At 46.3% G+C, this 21,184-nt stretch overlaps 1 protein-coding gene across 4 annotated transcripts in view; it reads right to left on the bottom strand.

The window, feature by feature from the left end:
- Positions 1-19,857, bottom strand: part of LOC131670029 (titin homolog) — a 62,983-nt gene extending 43,126 nt beyond the window's left edge. For all 4 annotated transcript variants that reach the window (XM_058945325.1, XM_058945326.1, XM_058945327.1 and 1 more), the window contains exons 1-8: positions 19,376-19,857; positions 2,571-2,672; positions 1,658-1,790; positions 1,425-1,588; positions 979-1,134; positions 768-896; positions 503-700; positions 134-430 (exon numbers count right to left, since the gene is read on the bottom strand). In XM_058945325.1, coding sequence (XP_058801308.1) covers positions 134-430; positions 503-700; positions 768-896; positions 979-1,134; positions 1,425-1,588; positions 1,658-1,790; positions 2,571-2,672; positions 19,376-19,567 — 1,371 coding nt within the window. In that variant the 5' untranslated portion in view covers positions 19,568-19,857. The remainder of the gene's footprint in view (positions 1-133; positions 431-502; positions 701-767; positions 897-978; positions 1,135-1,424; positions 1,589-1,657; positions 1,791-2,570; positions 2,673-19,375) is intronic.
- Positions 19,858-21,184: the final 1,327 nt, after the last annotated feature.

The following is a 21,184-nucleotide window of genomic DNA, read 5'->3' as shown; positions in this document are numbered from 1 at the left end:
TCTTTAAATCAGAATCAACGGAATCGGACAGGTGTTGAAGGCACCTGTTGCCCTATAACCCTCGTATTATATTCTAGTATAATCTCAATCTCCACCGGCCAGTGTCTTGGTGGAGGTGGTGTTTCTCACGCACCTCGGTGGTGGCCTCAATGCTGGCCTTGTGCTTGAGCAACAGCTCGACGACCTTGATCCTGTTTTTCTTGCAAGCGATGTGAAGTGGCGTGAATCCGTTTAACGCCCTGGCGTTTGGGTCGGCATTTCTGTCGAGCAACAGCTTGGCGACACGCACGTGACCACAGTGCGCTGCCACATGGAGTGCCGTCAGGTAGTCGACCGTCACGTCGTCCACTGGTGCACGATGATATAGTAAGATGCGTGCTGCGTCCACATGATCACCTTGCGATGCCATGTGTAATGGTGCTAAGCCGTTCTAAAATAGAAAGCATTCATTTTAGAAAATTTCTCATCAGACGCGAGCTAGAAACATTAACCGTATCGTTACCTTTGTTTTAGAGCCAATAGGAGCACCTTTCTCGATAAGAATATCGACGACTTCGTGGTGGCCCGAGCGAGCAGCACAATGTAACGGAGTGAGGCCATCTCGGGTTTTTGCTTCGATATTTGCGCCTTTACTGATTAAAAGATTGACCATCTTGATTTTACCCCATTTGGCTGCCACGTGCATTGGAGTTATGTTGTGCTATAAATATAAACGTAGGATTTTAATTACTCTGATCTGAGTTTTAAGTGATTGTTCAGTTACATACCTTAGCTGCGAAATTAACGTCTGCTCCTTTTTCGTAGAGCAAGGAAGCGATTCGATCGTTGCCATAGTGGGCGGCTATGTGAAGGGGCGTGAAACCACTTTTCGATATTACATCCGGATTGTGATCGTTCTGTGAGCAGCAAACAAGTTATTCGCTCGTTGGATTTGCTTATAAAACGAGTGTTTACAAAGAGCTGCGTATGTATACGTACTTCTAAAAGAAGAGCAGCCGCTTTGCAGTCGTCTTTTTTGGCGGCAATGTGTAAGGCAGGCAATCGTACTTTACCCCTCGTGTCGTTCTCCAAAAGAACAGCTACCACTTTATCGTGCCCTTGTTGCATTGCCACTGCCAACGGTGTAAAGCCATCCTGTATTTTAGAAATGAAGTTAATCTCATAATGAATATTAGAAAAATTGATTGTCACTTTTAAAAATAGGCCGTTTTTATGTTTTCAACAAACAAGCTTTTTCTGAATAACCGCCTTTATGTGCTGTATGGTTTACTTTTATACAGGATCGTAGCTGCGGCTTTAAGTTTTAGTAAAAGCATATCTAGGAGTTACTTTATTACAGCATTACTTTAACTCGAGTGCCTTTTCGATGTGCATACTCGATTATAACTTTTCAGTCTGAACCCTTAACTATTTCGAAATGTTACCTCAGTGGCAAGGGTTTGATTGGCACCCTTGCCAAGCAGAAACTTGACAACGGAGTCGTGATTCTCCTGCGCGGCCATGTACAAAGGTGTAAATCCATTCTGCGACTGAGCGTTCACCGAAGCTCCTTGCTGTACCAGCAGTTGCACCACCTCTTCTTGGCCCGCTGAAATAAAGCATGGGTTTAGTACGAATTCACAACTCCGCAGTGAAGCGCAAAGGGGAGCAAACTCACCAAGAGAGGCGATGTGCAACGCAGTATTTCCCTTTTTCGTCGCCGCATCGACGATAGCCCCTCGTTTCAGCAGCTCTTGAACGATCTCAAAGTGCCCATCTTTCGCCGCTAAGTGCAGGGCGTTCAGACCATTCTGTAGCAGAAAAAAATTTGATTATGCAGGATTTAGACAATACGGGCAAAGGGTACTCCACCGACGAGTAGGGGAGTCTCCAGTAGTACTTGAGTTTCTAAAGACTCTTTTATCTAAGAATTCCTCAAAATGCTTGCGTTTATTTTTCAAATGATTAGTTTAACGGGAGTGACTTTGAAGTGTGAACATTTAATTTATTGAAAGGTGTATGTGAAATGTGGTGCTTGAAAATGTTATACCGACGTTCGATGTAATTTCAAATATAATCAATCTCAACAGTAATTCAAAATAATCGTAGTTCTTGAAAGATTAACTTGCAATCGCAGACGTACACAATTTATCAGGAATAAACAACAAAATGACACGTAAAACCGATAGGTATGTAAATTTTCATTTACATTCAAGCTTTCTTGAAAAAGAAAACAAACGTAAAGCTCTTCCCGTCCTCTGCATCGCTAAGCAAACAAGTAAATTTTAACGCGTCCTTCGATCACTGAAAAGTGAATGACGAGGTGATCCCTAATAGTCATCGTTTAGCGACGATTACCGTAATTTCCCTTGCTAGTTTCAATCAGCCTCAAAGCCATTAACGGAAATTTTCATCTTCGTGATCACTTCCCCGCGCAAACAATCGATCAATCGAAAATTACAAAGAAGCAAGGTAGTTCATATCCCCCCTGAGCTCAATTACGAAAATTCACTTTCACGAAAAGCACATCGATTTTTCACGTGCTACCCTTCGAGGGAAGTCTTGCACTAAACGAGGCTTGCCAAACTTACTGCGTTGGAGCTGTTGATGTCGACTCCGGAATCCAGGTACTCGAGGACCTTTTCCAATTGGCCTGCTCGTGCTGCTCGTAGAAACACCGTGCTCGGATCTCCCTATCAAACAAAAATGGTTCGGTTGAGTAAACGAAAAAAAAGTGTGCATTGCGAGAGACAGAAGTCGTGGCGCGCGTTTGACCTCTCCAACCATACGATTCCGTTTGGTAATCTCATCTCGTCGACAGAGTGTGAATAGCTAATTGTATTGCGCGAGTCGACTATTGTGCGAAAGTTTTGCCTTAGGGATATTGCTTGTTGATGATTAAGTGACTTGCGAGTATACTCACTGAGCGAGAGATTGCTTAATCGGTGGGCTTGAATTAATGAGTTTTTGCGTGATTCTAGTTTGTTATCAAGCTAAAGTGATATTAACATTTTCATTAATTTTTTTCAACTGTTTCGACCGGACCATTCATTTTCGTCTTTTTTATTTTCGATTACTTATTTTTCGAGAGAGTTTATTTGATATTGTGTGACCTTTTGCACGAAGAAAAGTTTCATAGGTGTCGTGCCAATATCACGGGAATAATCGATCTTACTTATGTGCATAAATTTGCATACAACTTCAGCACGTCAAATCCAATCGACGAATTTAAAATGTTTAATAATACTTTTAATATTGCTTTTTGCCTTAATTGGTAAAACGGAATCTTATAAACTAGCGCTTGACAAATACAAAATTCAAATATTTCTTTTCCAAAGTGCAAAAAATTATGTTTATTATTGCTTGACTGACAATTTGCAGCATTTATAATGAAGTCACGCTTTGCTTTTTTTATCAAATCTATGAAAAGCTTTGTTCGGCAAAATCATATGTTGGCGAATATTGGTAATAAATTAATCCTCAAGACTACATTCAACTAAAAGAATTCGATCAATAACGTTTCAAGAAATGCTAGCCGGCCATCAGCTTATACAATTCATAACGGCGATAAGATTCAAAATTGAGTATACGGACAAAGCAGTAAAAAAAGGAAAGAGAGAGAGAGAGAGAGAGAGAGAATGAAAAAAACGAGCTACACTTCCCTAATTACTTGTCAAGCCTCTCAAATGCATTATCGTAACGTCACAAGCAATGCAGATAAGAGGCATCAACGTATTTTTTCTCACGTGTACGCTTATATATACACACGTTATCCGCAGCGCTCATGTGGTGTGAAACGTGCTGCGGCAGCAGCGCGCTGGCTTGACGCTTACGTCACCTAGTCGCTCGTAGGGGTGAGGGAACTTCTCGCATCGTCCCCTTTTCGGGTGGGTGTTGCTGTATGGGTGAGTCTTTCTTCTTCCGCTCGCTACTCGCGTAGCCAGATCGATTTTTTTTTACTTCCCTTTGAAGGTGAGCTAACTCTCGAGCGGCAGGAGAGGCGGTGAGGAGGGGGAGGGGCGACTAACACTTAACGCACCCACTCGCACGGATCGGGGTGAATGTGAAGAGGACGGCGAGGAGTTTGTTTGTGTCGCTGATTTTGCTTTTGTCGTTTGCCAGGTGCTCTTGTGCATTTCTGTTGAGCCATTTGTTTGATGAACGTAGGCTTGAAGACGAAATGACGAATATGAGAATCAAATCGTATATTATTTATTATTCCTGTTTTTGTTGTTATCGAGTCTTAGCTTCGCAAGCCAAAGTCTGCATAACGTAATTGGAATTTCATATTCACTAAGTAGTGAGATGTGACTTTGAATAGTGCACCCGTAATACGACTCAGCGTTATCAAATGTATTAAAACGTATACAGTAACGCAGAGCAGGAAAGATATTTAAATGCAAGTCCGTTTGAGATTCAACAATTCATTTATTCGAGAGATACAAATACAGAAATAACTTGTAATACAGTACAGATAATTAAACAAACTATAAACACAATTACATGATGGAATAGACTACCCATAGATATATAGATTTTGTTGTGGGCCAATTATTTTGATTTCTTCGATGAAAAAGTCAAAATTTGAATATTTCAATTGAAGCGCTGCAATGATTTCTTGAAATATGTCTTTCCAAAAACTCCAAATTTTCAGCGAATCTTATGTGCATTTATTCTGATAATGCATAGCTTCGTTTTCAAATATATCTCCTGATACCATTAATAGGATTCTTGCAAATTAGAATAGTCTTTTGTGCGTGAATCTCTTGACATTGCACGCGAAACACAACCTCACTTGATTTACATTAATTGAATAATTTTTTGAAAAACTCGAACGCTTTTGGGCTTGATGTCGATAGATCTTGATTTCTTAGCTCGGTTTGAATTGCTGGCATGGTTGTTAGTGCTTACAGTACACAGTTTACTGTCGTGAATATACTTTAGCGATACATCGCTTTGTTTGAACAGTTGGCTTAGTAAGTCAGATTCTGCCGTTCTAGTGGATAGTTGAAATTTTTACTCCGACTGTCATTTAATAAAGAGATTTGTACTTGAGGATGAGATGCTTGCGAATAAGATTAGCTTCAAAATTAACTCTAATACGCGTGCAGTTTTTTGTCTCAAGTTTATAATCCATTAGTTGTTATGAGATATAAATTTTGGTGACGACTTATTTTTGAGAAAAATCTGCATTTTCAGTAGTCCATACAAATATTGTTTTGGGCGAGTGCAATTCTGATATTCCTGTTTCGTTACTACTTCATCCAGATATTCTTTTCAGAAGGCATGTCACACGTATTGTACGTGTGAATTTTGCCAGTGACAAATTAACTGACAGCGGGTTTTATGATTGTAGTAGAGTAGCAGAGTTATTCTACGAGCAACAACTGTAACGAGAGTTCACCATGTGTACATACGTATAATATACGCAGTCGTTTGAGTAACAGTTGTTTTGTTGTTTAACGCCGGGCTGCCTCTGGTTACTACCCGATCTCTGACTATGCTCAACCAAGCTCGACAGTACAGCTAAAAATCTAGTGGTGCTGCGCAAGTGCAACATAGGGAGGGCTTCTGCGCAGCGCATGTCCAGCACCATAATAAGCCCCGAGGCGAGGTTTTCAGTAAGATCTCGCTCGTATTTCAATACCCTGCGGCTAACATATAGATATAGCACCATTCAGATAAGATTTGCGCAAGGGATTTTAACGTATTATGTCGACAATACGCAACTAGTCCTGGCCGTACATAGACTGTACAAAGCATTTATCAGTACATAGATGTAGAATATCTGGCTTTATTATAGTTATTAAATAGTCACCCAAACATTTGTCGCTATTGGCTCATAATTTTATAAAGATTTAAAATTTTTTTAATAAAAGATTCACACAATAATTACGATTTCTTTGATACAATAGCATGAATAACTTCACACGAGAGATCAAGATACGACTTGATCAACTCCTTAAAGCTTACAATGTTTTCGATGTCGAGAGCTATAGACTGAAAAGCTCCCTGTTTGAGACAAGTCGCATTGTTAGAATCGGCAACGACGAGACTCTCGAACACGTCGTCGTCGTCGTCCAGACAATCAGCAAAAACTTTCAAACTCGTAAAGTTATACTCCTTGGCAGCGATCAAAACTCTCAGACATCTCATAAGCAAAATAAAATGGTGACTACGATATCGTTGATCTCAATCAGACAAGTCTATTGTTATCGTCTGAAATGATAGTTATCAACTTTTATCGGCAAAAGTAACTTATCTGAAAATCATCTTGAAACTCCGTCGTACCTACATTTTAGTACATCGGACGCTTTTACCAATACCTTGAAAATTGCCGAAAGAAAATCATTACTATGTTTTAGAAGTGATTTATTTATTTATCTGATGAAAAATACAAAAATTGGTTTGTTTCGAATCGCTACTTATAACAATTCAGCTTACAATGATCAGAGGAGCGTCAACAATTATAAGTTATAATCATAAATGCACATACACGTAGATAGCACGCTTAAAGATGTCTTTATATATTTAGGATTATCAACTACAACATAGATCAATGCCGATCATCTGAATATTTTGTTAATTATTGCAGCAATATCACTTATTGTCTAAAAAAGACGGCAATTTATTATAAGTATTACATTTACAACACGATCAATCACTTTTTCTTTTCGTACGTAGCATCAATGAAATATGCTATTCTAAGGCACTTAACGCATTGTCATTTGTGAGCTTTTAGCAAACAACATCTTGGAACTAAGTTTTTTCAGCATTTGACATTGTTATTACGCGTAGTAAGTGGGACTTTTAAACAATCTGTAACATTCGAAGCGTTAAATATCTCGTATAAAAGGTTAACTTGATTTTTCAAAAAAGCCAAAAATGAGGCCAACTCAGTGATAACACGGATATTTAAAATGATCTGCGCAATAGATTTTTCTTAAAAGTACATAGCACTACATGAACCTGCTTCAACAGGCTCTTCTAAAACATTGCCATCTGTTAGCTTTTCACAAATAATTACTTAAAGACACTGAACGCTTTCGATCTTGATCTTCGACACATCTCTTGTGGTTAAAGAAACTCGGTTTTTATCGATTATAGCGCATAATAATAAAAAGTTTGCAGCGGATAATGTGTCGTTCTGTTTAAAGAGTACATTCGCTGTATGACGCGAATTTTCTTCAACTAGTGTACTATTAAATATTAAAATCTTCGTCTGCTCTTCTATTCAGCAAAGACATTTTCAGCCAAATCTCATCTGATCAAGTTTTCGTCGCTACTTTTAATCTTTGCTTCTAAAGTTATTATCCGGTCGACATTATTTATGAGAAAATTGTTCGATTGAATGCGATAATGAGAAACAATTGCAGCTAAAAATAAAATTTTATAAAATTTTCAATAGGCCATAATAATTTTACTCCGACCCCCTTCGCTTGTCAAATTCCATTTCATTTACGTTTTCTACCGTAGTTCACCTTAAAGCTAGTTGATATTATACTGAACGTAAAATCAATGTAAAACGTCGCGCACTGGTATACTTTACTGTAACATGAGCTTTGTTATCATTTGCTATTATTCGTCTACTGGTTGCCCATTCGTAGCGTAAGTATACGTAGATTTTAGGCTTATTAGCACTATTATTCAACTATCGATGCATATCGAGTGCGCCGATTATTCCAATAAAGTGCTATAAATAGAAATTGGCGACCCGCCCCAATGTCCTCAACTTCGTATTTTCATCGAAAATAATTCTTCGACAGTTCTTTTAAACAACGTCTACAATGAAACTGACCTCGCTTTACATTCTTCATATCGAAAATTAAGCTCTAAAAAATCTCAAGTGCTGTTTGCGCAATTTCCAACATAGTGTTTAACGAAAGCTCATGTTAGTCCGCGAAAGATAGGAGATAAAAACCTAATGTTTCCTATGTCGATTTTTATATGCTATATGATAACCGTGTTTGATATTTCAAAAACAGTTTTTCCAATAATTTATTTAACTGTCTAAAAAACTGACGAGGAGAGGATTTAGTGTTCTTTATATCTTCAAAAAATAATGAGTTGTCGACATCCAGCGTTGTGATTAAAGATATTTTGAAACATTTGTATTATATATATAGAAGCAGGAGATTTATATTTAAGTAGTAAATTCAATTTATAAATAATTAATACGAATAATAAGAATGGAAATATGCAGTTAAAAAATTGTTTCAAGAAAATAAGTGGTTGTGTTTCGAAATTACACTGGAATTATTAGCACGAATCAAGAATGTGATTCTCGTATGTGACATTGAAATTAACATTGTTTGTCGCCTTGAAGTTTGGTTGGTAGGGAGAGAAAGTGATTAGAATAAAATAGAGGAAAACATGTTTTCATTTTCTGCAGTGCTTACAACACTGTAGAGAGCGTGTAGCGCGCTAAACACCGTTAGTAATTGAAAAAAATAAAATAAAATATAATTAGGCAATTTTAGAATAAATCGTATCTTTTCAATAATCACATGGATTTTCACGAAATGCCGAGTCAGTGAACCGTCGTGTAAAAGCACAACGGGAGTAAAAACAAACTGGATTTGCGGAATTAGTGAAGCGCATCGAAGCCCAAACCGAAAACGAGAGAAGCGAAGCACTCGAAATCGAGCCCTTTGAAGGAAAAAGGCGAGCGCAACGAAGTCAGTCGTTACGTCTTATCAGGGGTAACAACAATGGGGACGACGGCGTGGAAGCTAATTATACTCGCGCGTTCTACCTTTAAAGGACAGAAGCCGGCGCGTGCGTAATCGATCCATGCGCATTTCGCTTCCGCGTGGGCGAGTGTGCGTGTGCACGGCGAGTATATACCGGACACCGCGCTTAAGGGCGTTGCACGTGCGGCTGCTGCTGGTTTTCGGTGTGCGCCTTTAATGGCTCCCGGGCACGCGCAACACGCGTCTACAACGTCGTGGGAGACGTGCCCAGGAGCTTTTAACGCTTTAGCTCGCGTTTCTCTCTCGAATTTTCTGAAAAATGTCAGATTTTACTTCAACATGACGTCTTCTTTTCTAACAATTTCTAATAAATCTAATAAAGATAATGCAGCGTGATTCCCGACAGTACAATCGAATAGTGAGAATAATTTCTCGTCGAAACGACTTTGTTTAAATTTCAGTGTTTGCGCCGTAAGAAAAAAACAAAAAGAAAACACTTTTTTTACGAGGCAATATTGCTCCGACAATGTAAACGATAGGAAAGCTTCGAGGTGTTTACAGCAAGCGTAAGCGCAATAAAGAAGCTTGAGCAGCAATCTAAAACCATGCAGTGAAAAACGAGCGGAGTACAAGACGCGACGCGACTGCGATACGCTCGCGCAAGATATAACGGGATCTCTGTCTCCTCCGCGACTTGCCGCGGGAGAATAGAGCATATAACGTTTTGTCCGGGCCCAATTAATAATTGAATGGCCGACCATCAAGGACGCGCCGCGCTCAACTATTACGCAAAAGCTCTCTCTCTCCTCGCGCGCATTATTCGTGGAAGACTATTTTCGATAGGCCGACTCTGACGTACAACTGGCTGACGACCAAAAATCTTTACGACGATGTTTACTTTGCCGTACTATCGATAGGAGAGAGCTTTTCTCTCTCCCTTGGCTACTCGTCAGACAGGTCAGTTCGTCGTGGCTAAGTATTTGTTCGCCGGCTGGAGTAGCGTTTGCTCGTAGAGATTTCGATTTCGCTCGGCGACAAGTTTTTACGATTGCGCATAATTGCACAAATAACAAGCAGACAGTCCGCAAGTCTCGCGTGGACGCGAAGGCACGTTTTAAAAAGGACGCGCGTGAAGTGACTGCGAACCGTCGTATAACGGGCTAAATCGGCAAAAAGAAACGCGAGTGCAAGGCTCAGCCTTGGGCCTTGGGCCACCGAAGGGCCGCGTTATCAAGGAACTGATTTCGCGTGCATTTGGGAATTCGTCGTACGAAACTGGGCCACTCTCGATCGGAGCCTTGGCCGCGAGAAGTCCGCCGCGGACGAACGAGTTCTCGCCGGCCCGATGCGAAGAGGCCCTCCAACTCCGCGAAGGCTGATCTCGAGTGCAACGTCCGCCTCTGTGATGTTTGCCCGGAGAGCAGCGGCCGAGCCTCCTAAATAATTCAGCGTGCCCCGCGCGTTTTAATAACGACGCGCTCGGCCGAGGTCGTTAACTCTTTGCCCCCGTCTCGGAAAAGCCGCGCGCTGCCGTGCCGCCGCGAGGCCGCGGAGAGAAAACATTCTTCCACGCGAACTCGTACTTGGAAAGGGTTATTATAGTTGGGACAAGGCGCCGACTAGAATTAATATCGTGCGCTCGTATGACGCTGCGGAGTAACTGTTCTTTCGTTTTCGAGAGGAAGAGCCTTGACGTGACGCGAGTCAAGAGGGGGAAATTAGTTTTACGCGAGCTGCCTGTGCCATGACGGCGCTCCGTGCACCTTTGTCAATGACGACTGATGGCTGGCGCTTCACAGACTACATGCGCTTCAACCATAGTCGATCGTTTGGCTAATTGTTTTCTGAAAATTTCATCCCTGTAAGTATCGATTTTGCAAAATGAGAGCCGAAAGAACATTCATGTTCGGGAGCTTGCGTCAACATTCGTCTATCCTTAGCAATGATCAAATGGTAGCTGGCTACTAGTGCACATATTTTTCAACGTCATCGCTATTACAAAGCAATCGTTTGAAAGGTTTGAAGAATAGCAATCTGACTATGAAAGGCTCTTGAAGAACTACAATAGACTCTAAAACTTCATCATGTTGGATATCTCGCGTTGTATTATGCATTTAAACAACGCCTCCATTTTACTTTACAGTGCCGTCGACTTTTCGACATTTCGCCATCTGCACGCATCTTGCGTAATTAGAACCGAGTACAAGGAGCATATTAACGACTGCATACAACAACAACAAAAATAAAGTGCGTTCTTCGTAAAGATGATATAAAAAGCAACGACGAGGCGTAGATTATCTCAAGGAGCGCAATTAATAATACGACGAAAATGTTGCAAACTTGGGAACAGCCGCAGCGAAAACGAGGAAAGAGGAGAAACAAGAAGGATCGTCATCTTTATTTTTTTTTTCGCGTTGTCACGCTACGCGAAAAACTCCGTCGAACAAAAAGCAGGATACGCCGACGATGACTCACCGTACTTGCACGCGAAGGACTTTTTCGCCAACCCCCCTTCCCCTCCATTAAAAAAAAACCTAATTAATAAAAATGCCTCAAGGTGCCTCCAATCATATCTCCCGTCAGCAGCTTGATAAGACGAATAATAATCATCGACTCTCGCGCGTCGACGATTATTATTAGCGTGTGAGCTAATCCTTCCCCTCTGAATCCATTCGTCAGAACGTAATGTCCACTTGAAACAATTAGGTCGTGACTCGTTTGAGCCTCGTTAAAAATCTCGCGCGGCACTCTTCTTTTCCCTCTTCGGAAATTCTTCGGCCGCGCGCGACTGTCGCCCGCATAATTTCAATGCCAGAGAGCGCCGATCGTTGCGCAAGCTCACGCGGTGATCGTTCCGTACGCGCGCGCGCGCGCGCTCCTCGCCGCGTCTTTCCGCGACGAGTCTGCGAGAAGCCTTCCGCGTGTCCGAAGTACGTCGCCGAGTGAACGCAGTCGATCGCCCGTCAAACCCGTCGCGTCGGGCCTGCGCGCGATTCACCGGCCGAAAGACCGAGCTCGGCGAAAAGTCGGCCAAGGCTCTTGGACGGGGCGAGGAGGGCATTTTTCGATGATTATCGCGTCAACCACGTACGTGGCGGTAACAGTTGCGGCGGCTCCTCCACGAAAAAACGTGAATCACGCGTTGCGTGCGCGACCACAATTGCCTACGACTATTAATGTCGTCCGGTTTATTATTGTAAAACGCTTCTATTTCGCCCCCCCCCCCTTCCCGGCCCGAATTTTCGGGCATACATCAGTGACAGCTGATTTATATATATATCCTGTTTCGAAAAATTCAGGACAATTATATTTACGGATCAGTTGGATTGTTGAATTAGAAAACGAGTCGATTATGACGTGCAATCCTTGCTAAACTTAACTTGGATAGATTGCTATCTAAATAACACTTTCAGTCTGTCGTTATCAAATTGAGGGAAGAGAGCGACGGCTGTCTCGGTTTATCTCCAGTTGTGCGTGATGTCATGCTATTACGTGACACGTGGACAAATAAAATTTTATTACGGTCAAATTCTTGGCTTTTAATTTAGGCGTCTTGGGCAGTAAAAATGATAATGGTTGTCGTGCGGGAATATAAAACGTCATTTCCATCCGATAGAGAAGGAAATGGTCCGTAGACGAGGATCGGCGCTCGAAAATCTGTACCCGAGCCGACTGTTTTGCTCGCACGCCACCGACAGCGAGTATAGAATGGAGAAGCGATGTCGGGACAGCGCCGCGCAAACGAATGCGAAATCCAGAGGAGGCCCGTCCGGCTTGCCTCCTATGACGAGCGCACCGAGAAAAGCATCGCCGCAAAGCAGATCTGGTCGCGCGCACAAATGCCTCGCAGGCAGCTCGGTCGGTCCGCGCCGAGTGTTCAATTATAGCGGTCCGCTCCTCTTCTGCCTCTTCTGCCTCTTCTGCCCGTGCCAATAACCCCCCGCCTTTCTTCTATTGCGGCATAAATCACGCTTCCGATATTACGTCGTGGCGCTGATTCGTGTTTCAGCAAAGAGTACCTGCATTGAGCTTGAGTCAATTTCGATGCCAGCATCGAGAGAAGCGGGCACTTATTCTAAAATTAGCAGTCCGACGCGCCGGAAAATGCGCGACAGTGTCGAAACGGAAATGGCCCAGCGAGTGCAAAATCAGCGAGAGCACTCCTCGACCGCAACGGGTATTCTCGTTTTTACAACAAAAGCCCATCAGCGAATATCGTCACGGCCAACGATTTCGGACGGCCGGAGCTGCTCCCGCGTTGGCTTGCGCGCGCCGCGACGCCGACGACCGCTGGATTCGACCGTTCGCGCTTCCACCGACGTCTTTCACTGTATTACGCCCGAGATCGGCGGCGAGATTGCGGCACAGTTGGCCGATTAGATAAATACGGCCGCGCCGTGAATTCGACGACGAGATAACGCCTCGGAGTAACTCGCGAGTTTTGTCCGACGGTGTGCGTCTATTCCTGCCAGCGTAGCAGCATCTCGAACGACGCCGGCCGGCGGCGGCCTCGGACAATGGGTGCGAGGCGTCGCGCTCAGCGAGAGCCGAGCGGATTTACCGCTGCCGCGCGTTTCCAGTGCACGGCGCGGCGGAGAGCGAGAGGGAGCGTTGACCTACGCGCGGGCAAGTGCGTGCACTCTAGCCTCTCTCTGCGCGACGCCGAGAGAGCGAGAGAGGCCCTCTCGCCTCTCGCGGCCGAGATAGACGAGATCGCCGCCGCACAGGGGAGCCGGTTCACTTTCCCGCTCGGCGGAAGTCGCCGGAAAAACGTGAGCGCGCAGCCGGCTGGGCCGGGAGCGGAGGGGCGCCGGGGCACGCATCGCCGACCGCAGGCATTTTTCCCAAGCGCGCGGCAGCCGCGGCGCAGCGAGCGGCGAGAGCATTTATCCAATTATACGATGCGCTTCGGAGCGCTTTCGGATCGCGCAGGCTTTCCGTGTGACGGATGATGCGCGCTCTCTCCCTCTTCCTTCGCCTGGGATCGCCCGGCTCCGCTGCTTCCTTGCGCGAGGGGGCACTCGTCGGCCTCCGCTGCGCCCCTCCGCTGAAAAGACAACCAGCGCCGAACCTCCTCGCCTCGCCTACGTGATCGCGCGCAGAGGCTGACTATGCGGCGCCGCAGTGCGCGGCTCCGCGATCGATTCTCCTTTCCTGCAAATTGCCCTCTCTCGCGCGCCATTTTCTCTCTCCTTTCTTCGACTTGACTGAGTGCTCCAGTTCGGCGTGGCGCTTATTTTCCTCCCCGCCAGCCAGTTATCGCCCCCACGCGACTTCGACCACTTCGATACGCCTCTTTTCCGAACATCGCTGCCTCGTACATTTTGGTATTTTGTCCCCGACCCAGGTGCTTTCGCAGTTTTGCTTTTTCGTTCGGATTATTTCGAGTGCAATGAAACGCCAGACCGACAGCTGCACGATAGTTCAAAGTGGGACTAAAAAAAGGCGTTGACCGCGCTCTCTGCTTCGCGGTCGATCGACTGGCGACGCGCGTTCGCTTGTCGGTCGCATCCTCGACAGCGTTAATATCGGCAAAGCTTTGCACGGCGCTCGCCGAGCGGGCCAGCGAGCAGAACCGCGCGCGCGAGCGAAAGCGGAAGCGCCGCGACGTTCTATTCCGGCGAGTCGGTCGCGCGCCACGCCGTGGTGTGGCCGTGTCCCGTTATCGACTTGGCGCGGCAATTAGACCTCGCGCCCAGCGCGGACCGCGCTCTCCAGCTGTGTCCGGCGAAAGGCCAATTTCCACGACGCGGGTCGACGATCGAAGGCCGCGCCGCTGCGATGCAGACGACGCCACGATCAAAGTCCCGAGGTTGCGCGCGCTTACGCAACCTCGCCCGAGCGACATCGCGCGTCGCGTGCCGACTTAATTGATGCGCCCGAAAGTACCGTGTCGGCGAGTCCAGCCACGTTACTTTTCTCCGCCCGTTCAGACGCTTTATCGCAGCAGGACGGCGATACGTCGAAGCTGCTCCCGATAATCGACCCGCTGTTGGCTTAGTCGCCAGTCTTATTCTTATTATTATTTTCAAGAAATATTTAAAGTAATATATTTGTACGTTGCGATGACGTTGCGAGGACGTTTACCGTAAATCGTCGCGATGGCTGCAATAAAAAATACATTTCAATGCTGGCCGCAGTTCTCGGAAAAAACCGAACATATCTATTTTAGTCGACGATCTGTTTTTCTCTTTTGCACATAATGACGATCGAATCGATGTCTTTGTCGACTTCGCTCTTTTTTAATGAGTTTGCAAAGAATCTTTCCACAGCGGAATATAAATGGATTTTCTGAACAGTTGCCTCTTTAGCTCATTCGAATACACCTCAAAACAGGATTCTCTCGCCTTCTATCACGCATAAAAAAAAAGCGACGTTGCTGCAGTCTTCGTGTCCCCGAGATACTGCTACGTACGTTGGATTTCTTTATTCCGTCATTCGCGGCGCCGATACTCGGCTGTGGTCCGAACAATCAGCGATCTTTGCCGTAAAACACTTTTTTCTTTTTCCCTTTGGATAAGACATAAATAGAAACGGGAAATTTGCATGTCGAGCGTGCACGCATTGCGTAACCGAATAGCTAACGGTACGCCACGCGCATTCGCGCAAAAATAACGCGACGATAGAATTATGTTAGCCCATATCGTTGGAAAAATACGAGAAAAGGCAGTCTAAAAAGAAACGTTTTGTTTGTTTGTTTGTTTGTTTGTTTTTTTTTTGAAATAGACATGTCGAACGGGAGGGGGAAAAAATCAAAGTCAGGGCCGCAGACACGTCGAAGCTCGACCTTGGTCAAGTCCCCCCTTCTTTTCAATATAAACGCACGCCTCGGCGCATTTAATCAAACGCTAATGAAATGGACGCTTTTCTTTCTCCCCACTCCTGTCCCCTTTAAAGCGACCCACATACGACGGATGAGAGAGAGAGAGAGAGAGAGAGAGACGGAAGTGGCTCGAGGGACGTGTATGCAACCTCTAATGGACGAGTGCTATTGCCTTCTAAATGCATATTAATTAAGAGGAAAATACGTCCAGAGACGATTCAATGGGCAGGCCAAGCCTCTAAAGTGACGGGGAGCAATTTCTTTTGCGATTGTTGGATAAATTTGCTAATGAATTCTATATAGATCACTTCTCGGGTATATTATTTTTCAAACTGTTTGACTTGAAACGCAATGGGATTCCATTTAAATTCGTCGTTTTTTAAGCTAGTAAAATCATTTTTTATTACCGACCGAAACGGAAAGTCCGTTCACCATCTATGACCTGTTCGTCTTTCTACTTGTGTAAAGTAACGATATGGAATATCATTTGAGTAATTTTCAAACGACAAAATTTACGAGGGTATCGCATTATTTCGACGTGTCGCGCTAATGCGGCTGAAATTTATCCGGTACTATACACATCGATGAGTCGAGAAATACCAAAATCATTCACGGGAAATCGAAAGTTTCAAAGCTTGACTCGCCGGAAGCCAAGAAGCCACGCAATATAAAAGCCATGTAATACGCCGGCGATCCTCTCGTTTCATCTGCGGCTTCTTTCAAATTGCCTCTATGGTCGAAAGTGGCATAACGGAAACGCCTCCACTCTCGATGAGACTTTCTCGCGATCGCGCGTAAAAAGCTGCGCGTCGCGCCCTTCACCCACATTATTGCGCACTCGAGAGACGAGCAGCGAGGGAAGCTGCGACGGTGAAATCGATAGGAGGATCGCCGTCGCGGCGCCCGTCGCGTTCTTCTCTATGAGTTAGACGGCAAGCCGCGACCGTACGCGCTCGGCGTCTCGCTCGGCGCTATATCGAAGTTGGTGCTGACATAAGGGAATCGGATAACGCGCCTCGGACGCACGCGCGCGAGCTTGCAGGAAAGCAGCGCTTAATCGGGTCGCGGCTAAATGGAAAAATAAGTGGAGCGCGAGGAACAAATAGATTGCCTTTTTGTTCGCGTTTCCCTCCAATTCTAGTTCGCGGATCGACGGAGGCAGTTTACGAGCAATTCTAACGTGAGGATCCTCGATGAAGCGAACATCTAGCGAGAGGCAGCAGCAAGCGGCTCGCTCGTTGCAAATCGGTGATTGCATTTCGACAAATCCAGCCGTCCAGCATTGACAAATTTCGTTGATCGCCCGACCAAGTGCCATATCGCTCGAATCCGTCTTTCAAACGAGACTTCCGTACGATAAGTCTTTCGCGATACGCCAAGGTCGACCCAATTCTCAGAAGCACAGCAATAAAGCAGGAAGCAAATTTATAGCCCGCGAAAGGCAAAGAAGCGCACTGCGCAAGCAAGGATGTAGCGCAACGTGAAAAAGTCGTCTCGATTCCCGTTATCACCCGCGGTAACGTGTCCAAAGATAGCGCCCCTGCGCGCGGGTTACGTAACCGACCGGCCGCCTCTCGCGCTTTCATGATCGATATCAACGGTGGCCGAGGAAAAGAGAAAATGAAACAATCAACGAAAGGACTCGTCGCGAGAGCCTTGACTTTGGCCGACTCGTCGGGTGCGCCAGCTCGTGCTCCCGGCGTTTTCGGGCGTCGTGGTGCCGCCGAGGCGACACAGCGGAGAGTCGCCGCGACCGCGCTGTATGTGGGCCAAGCGCGCAAAATGGAGGCGGCGCGGCGCTCTGTCGCCGGTCGATACTCGCGGCTCGCTCGCCCCGAGCGTGTACAGCGGCGAAACCGCCCTCTCCGGCCACGCGCGCGCACACACGGAACGCGCCGTACGCGGCGCTCCACCTGCCAATCTCGACTCGCTTCGCAGGGCATGAGTCGTTCGGTCGACCGCCGTGGTTGTCGCGAGTCCCACTCCGCCGAGTGCGCGCGTGCCCGCCAACTGACCCATTCGGAACGACGGAGCCCGCCCGACGACGTCCTCTCGTCGATGGGGCTTAGCCCTGGGAACAGCGCGTCGCACGCTCTCTCGCTCTGCACGATCTCCCAGCTCGCTTGTTTTTCCGCGCGACGGAGCGCATGATGTACCGGCAAGAGGGTGTGGCGCGTCTAATAACCACCCGAGAGAGAGAGAGAGAGAGAGACAGACAGACAGACAGACAGACTGCAAATATGCCGGAGAGAAAATTATCCAGCCAACGCTAATTAATTAACTCTTTTTCCGCGTTCGCGACTCGTCTTGATGTACGTAATCGATGTAATAGCAGTCGCTGCTATTTGGATCGCGCGCGCCGGCTGCGGAATGCGCGTACGCGGTGAAGTCGAGACGCCTCTCCGACGCGAGCAGAGTGTGTTCCTCGAAGAGAGTAAGGCGAGCGATATACGTAGGGGAACGAACAGTCCGCGTAACCGATAGCGAAACGCCGGTCGGGAGTCCACTCAGGCGACGCAACGACGGACTTTGAAGGAGGAGGAGCTAGGCCGAGCTGCATGCGCGTCGATTGCGATACGCGAGTCGCGCGATCGAACGGTCCACTGACCGAGTCTTGCGACAGAAACGGCGAGTCGCAGATGCAGCGACGACGCTCGTCCGAGTGCGCGCGCGGGAGCCTATTCTTAGGCAGCCAGCTTGCGCAAAGAAGTCGCGACGCTCACTCGTTCGCACCACTCGGGTCGCCGGCCGGCTTTTCTTTCCTGTCGCGCGCGAGCGCGAGGCGTTTAGCGTCCGCGAGGTGAACGCGGAGAGAAACGCCGCTCTCCCGAAACTCGGCAGTACGCAGCGAGCAGCGAGACCTTCGTCAGTTCTAAATTCGGAAAGCGCGTGGACTAATAAGGCGGCAACCTTGCACGCGCGCACGCTCTCTCTCTCTCTCTCTCTCTCTCTCTCTCTCTCTCTCGACGTGTACAGATAGCTCGCGATGGGTAAACATTAGATCGCTCGTCGGCGTGATTTCAATTCCAGTACGCTGTACGCGGTGACTCGGGCGAAAGCAGCGCGCCTTACAGGACGTCTGTCCTGGCCGTGCTCCAACTAGCTTCTCAAGCGGAGGCGGGCGGCGAGAAACCTGATGGCCTATAATGTCAAGGTAACGCGAAGGGGGGCACAGGAGAGCCTAAGGGCCATTCCCCCTTCCGTTCTCTCTCTCTCCCTCCCTCTCTCCCTCTCCGCACGCCCACGAGACACGGTGCGCTGCTAAACTCGGCGAATCGTTTGCTCCGTGTGTGCGTGCGTCTGGGGGCTGCTTTTCATCGGCGCGTATAAGCGTACGTACGATGACATGCCGGACGAGTCGGCTGCGCATGAAAATAGAAGAAAGCCAATACCTCTACCTAGGATTAATCGTCGGTGCTATTCGCGAGCTTCGCATTTTCACCGTGCGCCCGACTCTGCCGCAAACGGAACGAGTCGGGGCAATTACGCTTTCGTACACCATTCGACTTATTACAGTAAGAGCTTTCCTGTAAGCAGCTGCAGAGAGAAAAGCCACGCGCGAGTGCAGCTGTGCGAGCGCGACTTTTGCAGCACTTGTGTGTCTCACCCCTCAGGGATTGCCGCGAGCGAAAGATTGTAAACCGCTGGGTTACGAGGGGTGCGCGATATACACATAGCACCCGTCAAGTAATGAGTCAAGGGCGCTCCGCCAAGAAGAATCCGAGCGGCTCTGACGAATTAAGGCACGCGGATTGCCAAAAGCACGATAGAATACGGACACTCGCGCCAGAGCAAGTTGTGTGTTTTGGAGCAACTCGATGGCACTGGACGACGAGAAAATATCGATCGAGGAGATCGTAGACACACGTAGGCACAGTACCTGTTTGCCCTGGCGTGGCAGAGTCTCGACGTTGGTGCCGGCGACCACCGGTGCCTTTTCCACCGTGCCATTCTGTTGAGCTTGGTGTTGGCGCACGGCCGTGTCGGTCGTGTTATTGCCTGAGGTTAGGTCGCCCTGCTGATTCTGCTGCAGCTTGCCACCGCCACCGCCCTTTCGATCCTCACCCGTCATCCTCGCACTACCCCTTCACCCAAACAAAAAATATAACGAACAGTCTGCGAGGATGCGATACTCCTGGATTTTCTCTCGTTGTTTTCCGGTGATCAAAACCACACAGTACAACTTCACTCACTGTTGCCCTTTAAACGAAAAAAACAACAACAGCCGTGTAACCGAACGCGTTTGCTTTATGCACATATACGTTTTATATATATATCTCTCTCTCTCTCTCTTTTCTGTGCGGAGGGCAGGCCCTACGCTACGACGCTGCCTGGCTAAAAGAGCGCGTCCGCCCTCGCCGAGTGCTGTCCCGGACTACTTTGCTGGTTGGCTCGCGCTCGAAAGTCGCGGAGAGCCGCTTCGACATCGTCAGCGGCATCTCGCGGTGAGAGCGGGTAATCAACTGATGCGACCACTTTTATTTTACTCGTTTTTTGTTGTGAACAAGACTAAACGAGAGGAGAGCTGGTTTGATACCTTGCCTGCTGCTGCTGAGATTCGTCGATTGCTTCTTTCTTGAGGCGGGTTATTGTCCTCTTGCTCTTGTCGCATTCGCTCTTGCCTTAAGGGAATCGATTATTTATGTACGTGCTTTTTAGTTTTGTTTGTCAATTCGTTTATTTTCAAGCTATGCTTTTCAGAAGATGTGTGTTCCATCGTTGATTACACGTATTAATCATATATTACGATCGCCTTTACTACGACCAATAACAAATAATTATTTAATTTTGTTTTGTACTAGACCGGCTTTCAAAAATTTGCATGAAGCGGTATACCGTGCCATCGGACAATTATACCTTACAGTGACTCATCACGTGAACTACGCTGTGAAGTTCACCTTTCAGATCTTGTTTCAATAATGCCGATCTAATGCCGGTGACCGTGTAGGAAAATGTAACGTTAGTTACACGGTCGATTCATTTAATAATACTTGCTCCTTGTTCCCTTTCACTGCATTTGCCAAATTGCCGATATCGATTGTCGATGTTGAATGACGATTGAGATAAAAATCGGGTAGGAAGTTTTAAATGTACGTATTTGTGCAAATTTTTACTGTGAACCGCGTTCGGCGTGAAGTACGCTCAACGAATTTCCAAACGCCCAGTAAGAAATACTTGCGATGCGTAATCTTGCACTTACAGCCGAAATAGAGGCTAAAAGCATCCAGGACAGGGTTAATGTCAATATGAGAACAAGACATTTCATTACTCGTCTGGTTGTGATACTTCTCGAATGCGAACTAAGACGTGTCCGAATATAAGCGATGTAATTTTTCGATTGAAAGACGCTGCAGCCCAATACTGACCAAATAAAATATAACCAACTGTCGAAAATTCCACTAAATACATGTCAATTGGTCATCCTACAGTCTCGGCGTTAATCCTTTTACGGGATGAATAATGGAAATCTTCTCGCGATGAAGGTATGGAAATGACAATCAATTAAAAACTGATCGCATAATTTATTAAGTTTTTCTTGTGATTCGTGCGTTACATTATTAACCATTACGGTTAATTAAACGTTACTTCTCTCGCTGTTTTATATTTTGTTCACTTAGGCGCTGCGACTTCTTACTATTAACAATGAACAAGTTTTATTATAACAAATTCAAAATAACACATTCAGCAT

This window comes from Phymastichus coffea, unplaced genomic scaffold (genome assembly GCF_024137745.1).
Source record: "Phymastichus coffea isolate CEN01 unplaced genomic scaffold, Cenicafe_Pcof_1.1 PCOF00099, whole genome shotgun sequence".
Taxonomy (NCBI): Eukaryota; Metazoa; Arthropoda; class Insecta; order Hymenoptera; family Eulophidae; genus Phymastichus; species Phymastichus coffea.
Note: the sequence above shows the minus strand (reverse complement) of the source record. Positions and strands in the feature narration are given on the sequence as shown.